Consider the following 14,843-nt stretch of genomic DNA (forward strand, 5'->3'; position numbering starts at 1 on the left):
CTTCTCTACATTACTAAGATTCACATTTTTATGGATAGCTACTTCAAAGTGAGAATAAAATTCGTTAAACCTTAATATATTGCCATCGTATTCAGGTATCTGCAAGCGAGGAAGTTTTACTCTATTCTGCTGCTCACTTCGGGTTTCTACAATATTCGTTCTTTCAGTTTCGCGAACAACTTCGCTTTCTATCATTTTCAGGATTCTATTCGCGCGAATTTTTCAAGTAATAATATTATCTTTATATTCTTGCTGTTTTTCAATTTCCTTTTCCATTTCTTCCGTTCTGCACAGTTTCAGAATTTCCTCGTTAAGATACTTTAAATTAGCTTCTTTATCTAAAAGTTTCGCTAAAAGTTCATCAATTAAATCAACTGATCTTTCCTGTTTGTTTATTTCAGTTTCTAACAGTTTCATAGTGTCAGTTGCCGTCTGACAGGTGCTCTAATCTTTTTTAAAGCTTCAATATCCATTTTAACAATTTAAATTATTCAATTCGCTAAATACGTTTTTCAGTATTCACTTCGCAATTTACTTTATGTAAAGGTCTCTTCCGGATTATCGGCACCAAAAAAATTTGTAAATACGCATATACATTCTTTGTCGCTAAAACTCAATTCAAATAAAAATAAAAAGAAATCTCACTTACCTGTCAGACGCATTCTCGCCTTTTATCATTTTCTCTATATTTTATTGACGACACAATTAAATACATTTACAACAAAGAGAAGCACATATAAACTTTGGTTAATGTTTCGCGTTGGTGTTACATCTTTCGCATTCATCAAGGTTCTGAACTAGTCCGAAGAATTCAAGCGCACACAGCGCCATCTGGTGCAATACAGTTTCTACACACCCTGACTGAAAACATTGTCCCCCCTCCACTGTTTAATGTAAATAAACAAATAAATTAAGAATTTGCTCCATTGATTTAATCAGTATTTATTGTTCTACCATCTGTTCTGCTCTTCTTCTTATCCATTCAGTCAGTGTTTACTGTTCTACCATCTTTTCTGCTGTTCTTCCTACCCGTTAATAAGTAGTACTGGTCTAATAACTTTACATAACTAACAAATGATCAAGTAAAACTAAATGCTCTCGGATCTCACTGAAGTGCTCAAAAATCTCTCAATTTCGTAATATATAACATAAAGCGAGCATTTATAACGCAGATCAATATTTACTGATATTACAGTAGTTCTTGGTCAACTTTCTTACAGTTCATTACCGATTCCTATTTTTACGAAAAAATTTCTTAAACTAATTAAAACATTTTTTTTTAAATCACAAAAATATTGAATTCATTTGAGCAACACACCGTTATTCTGATACCATAAAATCAATTTTATTGCAAATTTTGTTCATTAACAGCCAGTGTTCCCAAAAAAGCTTATAATGTTTTTTAAAAGTTTGGAAGGATTCAGATTTTAACATAGTATTAGAAGCTTTGTTAAGGTTTTTATACTCTATCTAGGCTATATCTCGCAGTCTACAAATCTGCTCTTAGACTCAGTCGTGCTAACATAACTTTTTTGCGTTTTTAACTTTATTATTTATTTTAAACATCGCTTTCTTAGCGTTTACAGAATAAAAAGTTCAACAGTAAAATCAAGCTGCATAGTTTTAGAATTCCTGATTCTGAGAGAGTGTTAAGTGCTGCCATACATTTTAAATTTTTGTTTCGGTCTTTTCATATTCCATACTATCAATATTGGGTTTTCATAACAAAATGATATTCACAACTTTTTTGTGGGCTAATTATTTAGTATCACTTTGATCACTCTAAGCCACAAAACATTCGGTAGCAAAATTACACAATTTTTAAAAGCAGCATATATTTAGAATTTCCGATGCAGTGTCAGGCATTTATGTTAAGTCTCTCGTTTCTTATTGTTCTTTCTCGTTAAAACTTCTCCTTTTATAAAACAAAAATATGGGACCAGCAGAAAATTTCCTCTTTGATAATGTACTGAATTATCTGTAACCGGAACAAATCAACTCAGAAGTTTGAAATGGAAGCAGATAATGCTTATCGCACTTTCACTTTCACTACATACTTCTACTAAATAAATAATGCGGCAATAGATGCCTGAGGCACACTGCAGAATGGTAAGTAAAAATATTTCTCTTATTGTTTGTTTCCAAAAACAAATGTCTAGTAATTAATTTAACTAATGTATAGGACTTAGGAATACTTTAGTTATATTAAGGAACTGTAACTCTGAGATCGTCATTCCCAGAAAAATTTGATTCCTTTTATCGTTGATGATAATTAATTGCTTACCTGCTATTATATGATAAGGTTAGCCGAGTCAAGATACTTATTAATAGGAAGATCTAAATATCACTGTTATATTCTTAACTCTCTCTCTTTTACGTAGTACTATTACGGTTTTAACTTTTATGCAATAATCATTCGGATTTCCTAACAAAGTTATCGCTATTAGTTCTCCTTGTGATGTTAATGAATTTAGATGATATTTTAGGATAAGAATATTGCTAGTTTATTTTATTGTATTATAATAAATTTTAAATATACTGTTATGTGACAAGTAAATAATATCAAGAAAGATTGAAATTCAAGAAACGCTAGATCGATTAGAATTCAAAGTTTCATTCATGAGGGAAGAAACAAAAGGCAATCTAAAAATTTAGTAAAAGGGCTATGCTTATAAGAACTAATAAAAGAACAAAATATGTTTGTTTAAAACAGGGTTTCTTAAACTTTTTTCAATCGCGACCCCTTTTTATCATTGAATTTCTTCGCGACTCCCAGAACCCCACAATACTTACAAAAATTTTGGGGGACCCTTTAAGTATTGCGCAAATCCGACACAGTGAAACTGTCAATTTTTTCACTTGTACTGTAATATACTATTGCAGTTTTAGATCATTAACTTTAATTTCTAATGTTAAGACAAGAAAATGTAAAGAAATGTAAAGAAAAATGGTAAAATTTTAAATAAATAACAGACGAAATGATAACGTTATCTGCAAAGCAAGGAAAATTTACGTTTCTATTATAAAAAGAATGCTTTTATTTTTTTCAATTCTCTGTATTGTCTTAGCTTTATCTATTTTCAGATACATTGGGTAAAAATATTTGGTAATTGTAAAATTATTATAATAAATTAAAGAAATATCAAAACTGCTAAAATTTTTGGCGACCCCCTGCTGCAGGTCCCGCGACTCCCTTTGGGGTCGCGACCCCACACTTTAAGAAACCCTGGTTTCAAAGAAAATTACTCGTAACTATATTTATGGTAATATTTAAAGTTGTTCTGTTTCTGTATTTTTCTATTTACACTAATTGTAATTGACGTAGCTTCAGTAATGCGTATGGAATGAATGTAGTGAAAATATGACATGGTTGATAATCCTTTACCTGGAACCACTGTCACAGATGTTAACATCTGAGATTTTCGAATTTCGTGATTAAAAATTTCTATATTTTTCGTAAATATTTAATTTATTTGATTTTAATTTAAACCTAAATGGCATTAGGAACTATTTCGAAATCGTATATTTCCACGTATAGTATTCCTTGCTCTCTGTCCACACGAAATCATGAGAGAAAATAACAACTTTTCTCTGTCATGTTTTCAGTTAGATTTTCCGTTTTTGAAGCCTTGGACAGGGAGACAGATAAAAATATCTTCCTTTTCATGTAAAGGATCCTTAGCAAAACATTTAGGAACGTATTTTAATATGTCCATTTGAATTAAATCTGCTAAAATTTAGTCAATCAAATTACATTGCTGAAAATCAGTTTTTGTACTTTATGTCATATCTGAAACCTCTAATAGAACAAACAGACAGAGAAGGAAACATAGTTGCTGTTGATGGTGCACTACTGAATTTTGAAAAGGGAAACTGAGTTACATTTGATACAACATTTGGATGATTCCGAGAAATCCACGCTTCAGCATATGATTTGGAAGAATCCCCATGGCTGAAAACTATTGCTTCTAGGAAGACAACGTTCTAAAAATGTTTTTAGGCTTGTTTCTTTTATTTAATTATAACAAAGCATTCAACGGCTATATGTCTGCGGAAAGGGATGCCTTTATGGAGGACCTTTGTAAGCATGGAATCGAACTCAAGTCGGAACTACCAGTGTTTCAGCGTCTTTACCACTCGGCCGCTGGTAGGACCAAGGTTATAAAAGATTGAGAAGACAAAAATGGCTCAATACGTATATGCTAATTGTAATACATGTCTGGAAGCAATTTAAAGACACAGTAAATCTTGACAGAAGTGGCTGCAAAAATGAGCAGGCCTAGTGAAAATCAATATTTATCACTTTGAAATAGGCAGTCGCTTACAATGCCTTTGTATTTGCTTGCTGTTATCTCTGGACTTTCTTTATTTGTTGATATTCAACAATGCACAGATTACGTAATGAAAACGTTCTTTGCGTGTAGAAACTTATGAAACTATAGCCTCACATAAGCAGAAAGCACCTTTTGAACTAAACGAGGAAGAAAACAATTAGGAGCACATTAATAAATAATTCATAGCGTTGTATAGTATATAGTGATGAATCGAGGCTCATTTTAAGCAAGGATTTTCTATTTGATAACATTTAAAAGAAATAAATGAATTTCATATTAAAATTTACTAAGTATTTATAACTAATTCCTAATTACATTAAAGTTTAACTTAAGTTATCTTTTAACAATATTTTATTCGTTTCCACTGAATAACTATTGAAACATGGCCTTTATCTGTGTAATTGAAGTTTATTTTCGATACTACTGTGTTGCAGATTCGTTAAATAAAGTTCGTAACTCAGTACATTTTTAGCTGGAGGTTACAAAAGGCTGGTAAGGTTCAAGTTGTTCTGGAATTTAAATTTAAATCCTACAACCTACTAGACATGTTTGCGAGTGATCGCTACGTCTGAAATTTGATGACAAAGCCATGAAAAAGTTTTAAATAACGTTTTTATTTAATCTGAACTTTTAACAAAAATGGCATGACTTATGCTATAGGTAATCCACTTCTCATAGCAATGTAAACTAAATTACAGAAAATGAATTTAAACGTTGATATAGTAGTCTAAAACTACACAGTCAAATAAATAAAGTATAAATGGCCTCAGCACCTTTATCGACGGGTAATCATCGGCTGCGAGAGAATGCAAAAGCCAGAGTAATAGCTTTTAGATAGAACTGGCGCGAAATTCCAAAATCGCAGAGCTAGCGCCAGAAACCGTCTGTTTCACTAAGAAAAAATCCTCAGCTTAGATACTCTAAAAGCTAATTTGCAATGTGTAGAATACAGAAAAAAGAATAGATTATAGTACAGATCAAAATGATGATAACTGGATAATTAACGTAAGAACTTTACATTTTTTTTTATTTCGGTATAAGATTTAGTGGATTATTTGACATCTAAGACATTTTCTCTTTGCATGCTCGTTTTGTGATTTCCGAGGAATAGGGTGAGCTATGTATAATATTTAAAGGTTTCTTAAATGTAATTATCAAGTTATGCCCTCAGCCGACTTCGGCTTGGCCACTAGTAAGCCAGAAATGGTGATCACTTTATTAGGGAGGCACCTAATAAGAGGGCTACTTTTGCCTCCTATGAAGGGACTGACAATTACAACCATGCCCTCTCCGGAATTTGAGCCCGGGCCCTTTGGCATCGCAGTCGGCTCCCCCTAACCACTATCGTCTGGACGGTTCGAAAATTTCCTTCAGTTAATTCGAATTTCAATGGGCAGCTGATTGGCAAAGCCCAGCTTTGCGATCATAGAAAGTTGTTTATAAACAGCAGTGTACAGCAGCATTTGACATCTGGTTTGCTCATTGATGCCCATATTAACAGTATTCCGCCTCTATGGGCCTCTATATGGAGCCAGCGAAGGAAGTGCAAGAAGGGAAACTTCCAAAATGTGCTCGGTCAATACATGCATCAGAAAAGAGGAATCGTGAAAGAACCTCACCATTTTGCACGGCAAGCAAAGATCAACTGGATAGAACATTGTCTACTTATGCCTGTTGAATATCAGCATTCGCCGAATTTTAAGAAATTATCTTGGATTTCATCTTATAAGGTATTTCTCCCGCCTTTTTAGCATGCCTTCGGGGTGTAGTGGTCAGCACGCTCGACGCGTATTCGAGAGGTCCGTGGTTCAAGTCCCGGCGAGGGCATTGCTCATTTTTCATGACACCTGCTTCGAAATAACCCAATGTCTCTTCAGTGGCGCCCGAACTAAAAGGGTGGTGGATGTGATCCTTCACCCTTTTATTTTAGGATGTAATGGTCAGCAAGCTCTACGCATATTCGAGAGGTCCGTGGTTCGAGTCCGAGAATATTGCTAATTTTTCATGACTCCTACTTCGAAATAGTTTAAATTCTCTACAATCTTACAAGATATATATATCATTGAAGTCAGGGCTGGCTGTGAGTTGGGCAGCCCAGGACATTAACGGCGCCAGCTAAGTAGTTTTTACCAGCGACAGTATAGGTAAATGCATATCAATATATTTCAGTTCTAGTTAATGATATGTGCGTAGATAATACGTAAAACCTACAGAACAGGTTGCCTGAAGAACCAAAATTAGATAAAAAGTCTCTGATTTCAAACTAAATTCAAGTTAACTGAATTCCAATATATATCAACAAACTGGACCTAATTCAAATTCAGAGTCATTTCTTGTTTTGGGGACAACATCTAATTTTCCCGGTTGTCAGACTTCTTATACGAGACTATTTTTTATGGGGCTATCTGAAGCAGCAAGTGGTTGTACAGCATTCAGTTAGTGTCAGGATAGATCGATTTCACAAATGCATTCCAGCCGTTTCCATTGGTATGCTATAGCGAGTTAATATTTTACCTATTCTGGATAAATTATGTGAATGAGTTCCGCAGTTTTGGGAGGCTATACGAAACAGCAGTATACGAAATATTTTTCTAAATTGTCATGTGATTTTGAATCCCACTGTATTAACCTCAGATTGTAAATTTTCTCATGAAAAATATACATATCCGATAAAAATGTCTCTTTGTAAATTGATTTTAGTCAAAAAAAAATTCCTTAATTTCTTCAAAATTATCATTTGATAAAAATCTTAATATTATTTATAAAGCTATACACGAAAGCTTTATTTATATATTATTATACACATTTGTTGTTATATTTGATGTTAGAGATGCTTTGATTTGGTGTGCAGACGAGGTTTTAAGTAAAATTAATTTAGCAATTCATTTCTTATACAACCATATTGTTTAATATAATTTAAATCTTTGAGTAGCTTTCTTTTTTATACAACTTTCTTTCTTTTTTATACGACCATATTTTTTAATAAATTTAAATCACAATGAGTTTTATACTTCTGCGAGGGAAAAAGAATTGCATTTTCGAAATACAATTTTTAATTAATTATAATTAGTACTAATAATTAAGTTAGTCTGATTCAAAGTTCTATAACATTTGACACACAGGTATTTTCTCGTTGAGGGTGCACTGCTAAGATGCTTGCAGTAGGAGAATTCAGATTTTACAGGTTTGAAGATGAAAATTTAGATGAGGAATCTTTATTGTATTTGATGCAGCAACGAAACGAAAATCCTGAAACTCGTAAGATCCATCTGGAACAGCTACGAGGAATGATTTTAGGTAAATGCATTTGTTTATCCTTTTTCCAGCTTAATGTGTTGTAGAACAACTTATAAGGTATTCCTCCCGCCTTCTTAGCGTGTCTTCGTGTTGTAGTGTCTGCACGCTGAGCGCGTATTCCAATGATCCGTGGTTCGATTCCAGGCGAAGGCGCTGCTCATTTTTCATCTTTCCTGTTTGCACAAAAACCTAATGGCTCTACATTGGGGCACGAACTAAAAGGGTGGTGGATGATGATTCTCCACTCCCAGGATTTGGCGACTGGGTCCCCTAAAAACTCCAGTCGCCCTTTAAAAGGGGTAGTGTATAAGGTATTTATCCTGCCTTCTTAGCATGCCTCCGTAGTGTAGTGGTCTACACGCTGGGCGCGTATTCCAGAGGTCCGTGGTTCGATACCCGGCGAAGGCGTTGGTCATTTTTCATGACTCCTGCTTCCCCCTCCCCCCCCAAAAAACCTAATGACTCTACAAACTGGATATATTCAACATTTTGAAATATAAAAATGATTATACAAACATAATTATAAAGCAAAAAGTTCACATTATGTTATTTGCTTTTGCCACAGGCTTTATACTACTCCGTCATTGGAATGGAATATACATATATAAAAATGCACTCTTTAATGATTAAAACTATTAAAAATAATTCAACAGTATTCAAAATTTCAAATATTATTAGGTTTCGTTATTTCATCCCTTTGGTTTCTATACTAACTGAGAAAATTTACTCTCTGGTTAGAGATGCTCAGCATTGGACAGTTATTATTAAGAACACTACTATAATTAGACTAGAAGAGAAGCACGTTAATGTGACAATCAAAATTGTAAAAACAACCTTGTATTTAGCGTAAGTATATTGAAACAATCGATTTCGAGGGCAGCTAAAGGTCCCTCCTCATCAGGAGAAAGAAATACCTAGAAAGAAGAAAATAAAGGGGAAGGAGTCTCAGAAACACGTGGTCCTTATCAGCACTGCACGTGGTTATAACTGGATTTTTAATCAGAGTTGCACTGGCCGCCTACTTTTACTGAGCCAGGCTATCTGATCAAGCATAAAGGACAAGAAAAATTAGCGAAGTTAAAAATAGGGAGCGATGGGCAAATGCACCTTCACGCTCAAAATCTGAACTTCAAATAATGGAAAGCTGACTGACTGACTGATAACTTATAGCCAGAATGCCACTGAGATCAGTAGTTTATCTGGCTCAATCAAATTTATGCCAGATGGGCACAATAACATAGAACTATCTTCATATAATGTCCGCAGTAAGGAGGAGCAAAGACGGATAAAGAACAGGAAGACCAGCAACGCAAGAGCTCACTAGCAAGTAACCGGCCCGGTAAAGGCGTGACTAAGTGGGAGTCATAAAATGAGTGTAGAATGTGAATAAAACTAGTGAATTTAAGAAATACACAGTACAATAAATGAGTAAGATACAAAATTAAGAATGCTAATAAACACATTGGGTACATTATGCAACCACTGAACGGATTTTTATACCCTCTGGTACTACCAAACGCGAGGAGGTAACGCCATCTATCGGCAAAAATAACTGAATTAAGATAGTAGAATTTTAAAGGCATTAGGAAGGACTGGATTGGACTTCAAATCATTAACTAAACCTGCTTTAGCTGCCCTCGAAATCGATTGAGTGTTTCAATATACTTACGCTAAATACAAGGTTGTTTTTACGATTTTGACTACTATAATTCTTTAATCGAAACCATTTCATCATATAGAGCACTCTACGCTTTCTCGCGCATCGGGATCAGTAAAATGAGTCCATCGGCATGAGACACCACTTCCTGCGATTTTTCTGTCGATATGATCGAGGATTTACAGAAATAGGTTCATCCATTCCTTTTTGAATATTTAATGGAATCTTTCCAAATCTTTTAAATGAAATACTTAAGAAATTTTGATAATTCCACTTTTTTGACTAGTTTTAGAACATCGCTGGACTGTTTCGACTATTTGGCATCCATGATTTTAAAATTTCATTATCTGAAAATGTATCGGTTATGAAATTTTGAAATTTTCATATATTAAAAAATAATTTTTTACCTCTTTTTAAAATAAAGAGATAAAAATAATTAATTTTTCAATTTTCTACACTATTTTAAAATTTCTCAGCCTACTTCGTGGTGTAATGTTCAACACATTCGGCGCGTATTAGAGAGGTTCACGGTTCGAGTCCTGGCGAGGGCATTGCTCATTTTTCATGACTCCTGCTTCAAAATAACCTAATGTCTCTATATATTTATCAGCGTAGTCAAAACACTACCATCTATTTTTTTATGTATTCCATGAGAAACTGTCGAGTTAAAATTTTACGTACATACTCATTTTGGATAGCAATACAATGAGATGAAGAGATCTGTTTTTCAAAGTTTGATTTATAGTTTTTAAATTTAACATTGAAGTGTTTATGACTTTTTTGAAAGCCTCCTCACTCGGTTGCGATATTGATTTGCAATAACGAAATATGCCTCCACTAAAACTAGAGTTAGCATAATTTAACAGGTAATGATGTTACATCAGATCTTAAATGAAAATTGCATCAGGATATTTATACTTTGGGATGTACTTTTTGCGGAAATACATATACTATAGAAACCTAAATTCTTTATTCAGAAAAATTTCTCACCATTTTAATTATATCTAATTTTTTGTAAGTTCAATAATCATGGGGAGAAATTTTATAAATTGCAAAGCATGTGTCACGAGTTTTTCAATTAAATTTTGTTTTTATATTAACTTAACAACTGCAGATTTATTAATATTTACAGAATAATATTTAGTATCCTAGAACTAATCAGATATTAACTATGCAACGGAAATAACTCACATATTATACTTTCGAACTAGAAAATGCGTAATAAATGAAACGCATTAACTATTTTCCTATTTTTATTCCAGAAAATAAAAGTCTGAATCCCTGCCTCGAGGAAAATTTCCTGCTACGGTTCCTGAGAGGGGCAAAATATGATATTCATAAAGCTTATAACCGTATGCAGAAATATTATAACTTACGAAATATATATCCAGACGTTTTCAGCAATTTTGTTCCAAGTTCTACCCTTCAAGTTCAATCATTACAGCATTTGACAGCCTTGCCGTACAGAGGAAAGGACAAAACGGTTGTGATTATCGTTAAGATGGGTAAGTAAATTATCTTTTTATTGCTAAAATACAAAATCGTTTTTAAATCTGTTGTACTAACATTCGTGTTTTCTGCAATCTTTTCAACTCATAATCTATGAAGGACAAATGATATCTATCTTCGACAATGTCTTTGCTCAGCTTCCTATAGTCAGTCTAACAGATACTGCATGCATTCTTTCTCTTTACCAACTAGAATTTAGGTAGAGTTGTCTGATGAATAATATTCAACAATTTCGTCTTGTAATCATTTATGAATCTGTTTATCAAATTTTGCTTTTCAAAAATAGGTAAAACGTTAGTCTATAATGCACTTATTCATTACCAGTCGTTGATATAACTATCTGAATATATGCTGTTTTTCTTTAAACAGCTATTATAATAAGAAAATATATTTTCAATAATCTACTTTTGAGCATTAGTGACGTTAGTACCGAAGTTATCTTTCAATTGATTTTTAAAAACGTGATGCTGATTCGAAATTATTTGATACTGTGATTTATTAAAATTGAGACCACTTTTATTGATTTTAATATCTGTTTAATGTTTGCACCCATGCCAATAAATATATATATCATATAGAACAACAGCTGTTTGCAGTTAATTGTAATCCATCTGTTTCAGTGCTAGTCTTAACAGAGTCGGATGGCTCAGCTCTGCAGTAGTCTAATTCGGAGAGTGCTTAACAGAAATTATTTAGAATTGGTAAACTCAAATGCTGATAAAAGCATTTGCGATTAAGAATAACCTGGCTATCAATAATAATATATCTGTATGTTGTCTCTCTTCATGAGTCATAAATTCAAAGATCGTTTCGTTTCAGGAGTCAAGGTTGGGAGAGCATTAGAATTTCAAAGCAAAACTTCAAGATTTCTTAGAACATAGAAATAACATTTATTAACGATAAACTTATATTACTTATATTACTTCCGCCTATAGCGGCCATGAAACATAATCAAGCATCAAATAAATATGACATGCGTCATTCTTCATGTTCAAGCGTCAAGTGGTATATTTTTCATCGGCGCGCATCAAGAGCGCCACCTATCTACCAAAAAGACGGAACATACTCCGCCCCGATGAACATTGGTTCATTACAACATTATTATAAAGATTTTCAATTTTAGATTTAAACAAGTTTTCCAAAAGTACAACAGTATATAATATAAAATAAAAATGCATAATGACAAATTTAAATTGAATAACAACATTAAATTTAGCACAAATTTTACAAATAAAACATACTTACAATCTCTAGAAGGAAAACAAAATAATGAAACTGCTAAATTACCATAATCCACAATTGTGGTCCATTCTCTGAATCTGAAACATAATTGAATTAATAATAATAATAAAGACACAAATTATGAATATACAATTAATGGTTTTTTTTTTAGAGTCTTATTCACTCAATGGTAAGCGGGAAAGTTTATGTATAGGACGCTTCATTTCGCCCAATAAAGTTTTTAGTTTCACAACACGAACTTTTCCATCAGCACCAGGATATAGTTCAATTACTCGTCCAAGTCGCCACTTTAATGGAGGCAAATTTTCGTCCTTTATCAAGACTAAGTCATTGAGGGCTAAATTTGGTTTATCCCTCAACCATTTGGTACGCCCTTGTAATTGTGAAAGATAATCTCTAGACCAACGTTTCCAAAAGCTCTGGAAAATTTGCTGTGTCAATTTCCATCTTTCAGCAGGGGTTAGCTTATTATTTGTAAGATCAGGTTCAGGAATTTCTGTTAATGTAGTCCCAATTAGGAAATGTCCAGGTGTTAAAGGATTAAAATCTTCAGGGTCAGATGAGATGGAAACTATTGGCCTGGAATTCAAACACGCCTCGATTTGTGTAATTAAGGTGTGAAATTCTTCGTATGTCAGAACCTGGGTCCCAATAGTTCGCTTTAAGTGAATCTTCATTTGTTTCACTCCAGCCTCCCAAAGGCCTCCAAAGTGAGGGGCAGCAGGAGGATTGAAGATCCATTGAATATTTTCACCGCTCAGGTAGTTTTGAAACGCTTCTTCAGAGGAAAGTGTAGCTTTGTATCTTCTTAATTCTCGATCAGCCCCAACAAAGTTGGTTCCTCTATCTGAAAAGATTTTCTTGGGTTTTCCTCTGCGTGACACAAATCTTTTCAGAGATGCTAGGAATGCTTCAGTTGTTAGATCACTGACCACTTCTAGGTGAATGGCCTTTGTGGTGAAACATATGTAAAGGCAAACGTAACATTTATATCTCGTTCCTCCTCTTCCTTTCCTAGCTTTAATTAAAAAGGGGCCTGCAAAATCTAGTCCTGTATTCGAGAATGTTCTATCCGGCAATACGCGAGAAGCAGGTAGGTCGCCCATTATCTGACTGGATGTGCTTGTTCGATTTTTAAAACATTTTATACATTTCCAAATTATTTTTCTTACAATTTCTCGGCCATTAACGATCCAATATTTCTGTCGCAGAGCAGATAATGTTAATGCGGCTCCTCCGTGAAGGTTCACTTCGTGAAAGTGTTTGACTATCAATTCAGTAACTTGGTGACTTTTGGGAAGAATGATTGGATACTTTGTGTTTTCTGAAAGATTCGAGTTACAGAGTCTACCACCGACTCTAAGGATTTCTTCTCTATCAAGAAAAGGATTTAATTTCAGGATTTTACTGCTGAGATTCAATTTCTTCCCTGCTTTCAAAAGTCTAATTTCTTCTCTAAATTCGGAATGTTGTATGATTTTAAAAATCAAATTGCTTGCCTTATCCAATTCTTGAACTGTTAAAAAACCCTTGAGTTTTAAAGATGTAGGTTTAATACTGTGGCAGAATCTTAAAACACCATGCAGTTACGCGTTTCAATTTTTTCCAGGATGAAAACCTGGATGTCAATTCAAATTCAACCTCTTGGCTAATAACAGAATATACAGTAGTTTGACGCTGTTCTACCTGTACCTCTTCTACCATAGGCTCAATCAAAGGATCAAAAGATGATGAAGGTACATTTTTCTCTTTTAACCACACTGGTCCATTGAACCAAAGTTTATTTTCCACTAGATCAGAAGCTCTTAATCCACGTGAAACTATGTCAGCCGGATTATCATTTCCCTTACAGTATTTCCATTGCGAAGGTGATACAACATCTTGTATTTCCCGTACACGATTAGCAACAAAGGGTTTCCATTTATCAGCGGAACCCCTGATCCAGTGAAGAACAATTTTAGAGTCACTAAAACAAAATACATTATCTTCTTGGATATTAAATAATTCCCTTAAATATTTAACTATTCTTGCGGCAATAATGGCTCCCATAAGTTCTAAACGAGGCAAGGTTAATTTTTTAAGTGGGGATACACGGCTCTTTGAAAGAACAAAAGACGTACAGCAAGAATCAGGATTACGAAAATATGCAACAGCTCCATATCCCTTGAGGCTGGCGTCACAAAAGACAAAAAGCTCTATTTTATCGAAATTCACACATTCATCATTTAATATGTATTTTCTAGGAATACACAAGTTGAGAATAACTTCAAGTTCAAAGTACCAAGTTTTAAATTTTTCACTCAAATAACTGGGCAAAATTGTGTCCCAATCAATACCCAATTCCCATAACTCTTGTAATAAGAATTTTATTCTGATAACAAAGGGTGCAATGAATCCAACTGGGTAATAAATTTTTGCCACAATCTGTAATACCTTTCGCTTTGTAACGTGTTTCCAGTCAACTGGTTGTAAAAGTTCTTGTACATCTAATTTCAATGTATCCTCATCCAAATCCCAAATTATTCCCAGCACTTTTAACGTTTTCTTATCCAAATTATCTTCCTTATTAATTAAACCAATATCTTGCCAATGATTTTTTAAAGATACGGAATTTGATTCAAATTTTCTTAAGTTCATACCAGCGTCTTCAAGAATTTTAACTGCATCATTTGATAATGAGAAAACTTCTTCAACGGAGTCTGCTCCATGGATAAGGTCATCAACATATAAGGACTTATTTAGCATGTCAACAGCTTTGCTATATTTCTTTTCATAACCCTTAATATGATGTTTGATAGTGGCGG

General features: G+C 33.7%; 1 protein-coding gene across 2 annotated transcripts in view; it reads left to right on the forward strand.

Annotated features, from left to right (window-relative positions):
• Positions 1–1,975: 1,975 nt before the first annotated feature.
• LOC118199240 (retinaldehyde-binding protein 1-like) overlaps positions 1,976–14,843 on the forward strand; it is a 41,055-nt gene continuing 28,187 nt past the window's right edge. Inside the window, exons 1-3 of one of the 2 annotated variants that reach the window (XM_035371042.2) lie at positions 1,976–2,109; positions 7,457–7,631; positions 10,551–10,793. In XM_035371042.2, the coding sequence (XP_035226933.1) occupies positions 7,487–7,631; positions 10,551–10,793 (388 nt within the window). In that variant the 5' untranslated portion in view covers positions 1,976–2,109; positions 7,457–7,486. The remainder of the gene's footprint in view (positions 2,110–7,456; positions 7,632–10,550; positions 10,794–14,843) is intronic. The other variant, XM_035371041.2, reaches the window with a different exon arrangement.

The sequence above is a fragment of the Stegodyphus dumicola genome, chromosome 9, assembly GCF_044657685.1.
Source record: "Stegodyphus dumicola isolate Sdum_Otavi_A_Nest chromosome 9, ASM4465768v1".
Lineage (NCBI taxonomy): Eukaryota > Metazoa > Arthropoda > Arachnida > Araneae > Eresidae > Stegodyphus > Stegodyphus dumicola.